Genomic DNA, 2,941 nt, shown 5'->3' with positions numbered 1-2,941 from the left:
AGAGAGGAGATAGATATTGGAGTCTCTACTGACTGAATGCTGTTTCTGAGTAATATTTGTCCAGGCTGTCATTCCAGTCAGATGAGCAGATGTAATATACGTGCCATCTATCAACACCTCACAGTCTTCTGAACAGACAGAGAAGACTGAGCACACACACACCGAGACACACACAGACACACACACACACACACACACTCCGGTCTCATGATGATGTGTGAGGTGATGCCCACCATCTCGGAGGACGGGCGCGGGGGCTCCGGGGGTCCTTCCTCTCCCGGGGGGTCCGGGGGGGTGGGGGGCCTGGGGGGCGCCATGGGGGGGGGAGGAGGAGGGAGCTACGGCAGCGGGGGGCGGGAGGCCCGGAGTGGCAGCGGGGGGAGTGGTGACGAGGGCGGCAGCACGGGGAACCTGGAGTCCCTGATGGTGAACATGCTGACGGAGAGGGAGCGGCTGCTGGACAACCTGAGGGAGACCCAGGACTGTCTGGGCACGGCCCAGCTACGGCTCAGGGAGCTGGGCCACGAGAAGGACTCGCTGTCCCGCCAGCTCTCCATCGCCTTGCCCCAGGTACGGGGGGGGGAGTGTGTGTGTGTGGTCAGAGATGTTGGTGTGTGTGTGTGTGTGTGGTTGTGGTCTCCTCTCTGTCTCTAACTGCCTGTTCAGCATTTTTCAGGAGACACGTCTTTGTTTCAGTTTCTCGTAGTGTTACTTTACTGCCCTGTGGACCTGGAGGTGGCAGTATCTGTTCACTGGAACGCAGTACACTACCATGTTAGCATTGGTTGTTGTATTGAACCTAAAGGCCACCGTAGATGGAGGGGGTCAGAATTGTAATGACTACAGACTGGAGGAGGGGAGGAGGAGGAAGACAAGGGGAAGAGAAGGAGGAGAGGAGGCGGAGGCGGAGAGAAGGAGGATGAGGAGGGGAGGAGGAGGAGAAGAGGGGGATGGGGGGAGGAGAAGAGTAGGATTGAGAAGGAGAAGTGGGGGATGGGAGGAGGAGGGAGAAGCGATAGAAAAGGAATGACATGAGGACCAGAGATGCCAAGTGTAAGTGTGTCCAAACACAGACCGTCCCCCAGGGGCTGTAGCCAATGGCCCGCTGGGTCTCCATCTGTACCTCCCCTCCTCTTTCTCTCTCTCTCTATCCCCTCCTCCTCTCTCTCCATCTCTCAATCCACTCCTCCTCTCTCTCTCTCTCTATCCACTCCTCCTCTCCCTCTCTCTCTCTATCCCCTCCCCTCTCTCGCTCTCTCTCTCTCTCTCTCCATCCCTCTATCCCTCTATCCCTTCCTCCTCTCTCTCTATCCCTCTATCCCCTCCTCATCTCCCTCTCTCTCTCCCTCTATCCCCTCCTCCTCTCTCTCTCTCTTTCTATCCCCTCCTCCTCATGCTACCCAGGCTAATGCTACCCAGGATAATGCTACCCAGGCTAATGCTACCCAGGATAATGCTACCCAGGCTAATGCTACCCAGGATAATGCTACCCACAGGGCCGGGCTGAGAAAATCGTTCAGGTCGAGAAATCTAGCCCTAGTCAGGCCACTTTTTGAGGGGTCTGGGCGTAGGGCTGCACGATTTGGGGAAAAAATCGAATTGCGATTATTTGGACAGATATCGCGATTGCGATTAATTTGCGATTATTATTTTTTTAAATAGCAACAAAAAAAAAAGGGGAGTTTTTGTAAAGTGTGGCCATATCTCCGGCTAGGAAGGTCGTATCAACGTGCAGTTTGTTTGTACGTCTTCAGGGGACTTAGAGGCTCCCTCCTCTAGCACCCCCACAGCCCGAGCTACGAGTGAAAGAACTAAACTTACATTGGGTTGCTTTAAAGTTGGGTTGCTTTAAAATCAAGCTTCAGATTAAAACATGTGATGGAGCATTACTAACCTGACTCAGGTGGTTTGTTTCACACATTCTAGGAAAGCTTAATTGGAAGCTGTTTGGAAAAGGGCAGGTACTTTCAAAAAATACTTGGCAGGTGATTGGATGAATGTATCTATCACCTATTTTCAGAGAGCATTACCACATGATACCATCAAACTATTAACTGCTCTAATTCTAATGCAAGGATGAGAACTTAAAAGATATGAATTGGGACAACATATTTATTTATGTTTTTTTTAAACAGCAACACCATTTTGTTTCTCTCAACAAGTGTCTTTTTTTTTTGACGTTCATTGACGTTGACGTTCATTGACGTTGAATCCGACGCGCTGTATGACGTATCCCATACGGGTAGTGGTGTTTCTCAACCCTCTCCTCGGGGCGCCCCAGCCGCTCCACATATTTGATCTGTTCCACCACCAGCACACCTGATTCAACTAATCAAGTCCAAAGCAATTATGATTTGGACTTGATTAGTTGCATCAGGTGTGCTGGTGGTGGAACAGATCAAATATGTGGAGCGGCTGGGGCGCCCCGAGGAGAGGGTTGAGAAACACATAGTGAGTTGGACTTGTGATCGGAAGGTTGTGAGTTCAAATCCCGCCTGAAACCACACCACTACTAGTGTGCCCTTGAGTAAGGCACTTAGCCCTCAGTTACTCCAGGGGGAATGTCCCTGTAATTCGTAATTGTAAATCGCTTTGGATTAAAAAAGCGTCTGCTAAATGGCAAAAAAAAAAAAAAAAAAAAAAAAAAATCGCAGGCAAATCGCAGGCTTTGCGATTAGCTAATCGCGTCATTTCAAATCGCGATTTCGATTTAAAATCGATTAATCGTGCAGACCAGGAAAATGTTAGTTACAAATACTTCATTTCCGGCATTCTGCTTAGTACAATGTACTGTTATGAACCAAATAAAACCAAAGGTAGAAAGGATGACACAAGAATAACGTTTAACCAACATTTATTAAATAATCATCTCTCTCCAACTAGCACTACACTTGCACTAACAATAACAATAACAATGACAATAACAATAACAATAATAATA

At 48.9% G+C, this 2,941-nt stretch overlaps 1 protein-coding gene across 1 annotated transcript in view; it reads left to right on the top strand.

Annotated features, from left to right (window-relative positions):
• Positions 1–207: 207 nt before the first annotated feature.
• Positions 208–2,941, top strand: part of LOC308168122 (liprin-alpha-3-like) — a gene marked incomplete at both ends in the record, with an annotated part of 26,903 nt that continues 24,169 nt past the window's right edge. The window contains one exon of the mRNA XM_080542601.1: positions 208–570. Coding sequence (XP_080398727.1) covers positions 208–570 — 363 coding nt within the window. The remainder of the gene's footprint in view (positions 571–2,941) is intronic.

Source organism: Nansenia antarctica (assembly GCF_963989245.1).
Source record: "Nansenia antarctica genome assembly, chromosome: 11".
NCBI lineage: Eukaryota > Metazoa > Chordata > Actinopteri > Argentiniformes > Microstomatidae > Nansenia > Nansenia antarctica.
The sequence above is the reverse complement of the archived record's forward strand: the minus strand, read 5'-3'. Positions and strand labels throughout refer to the sequence as shown.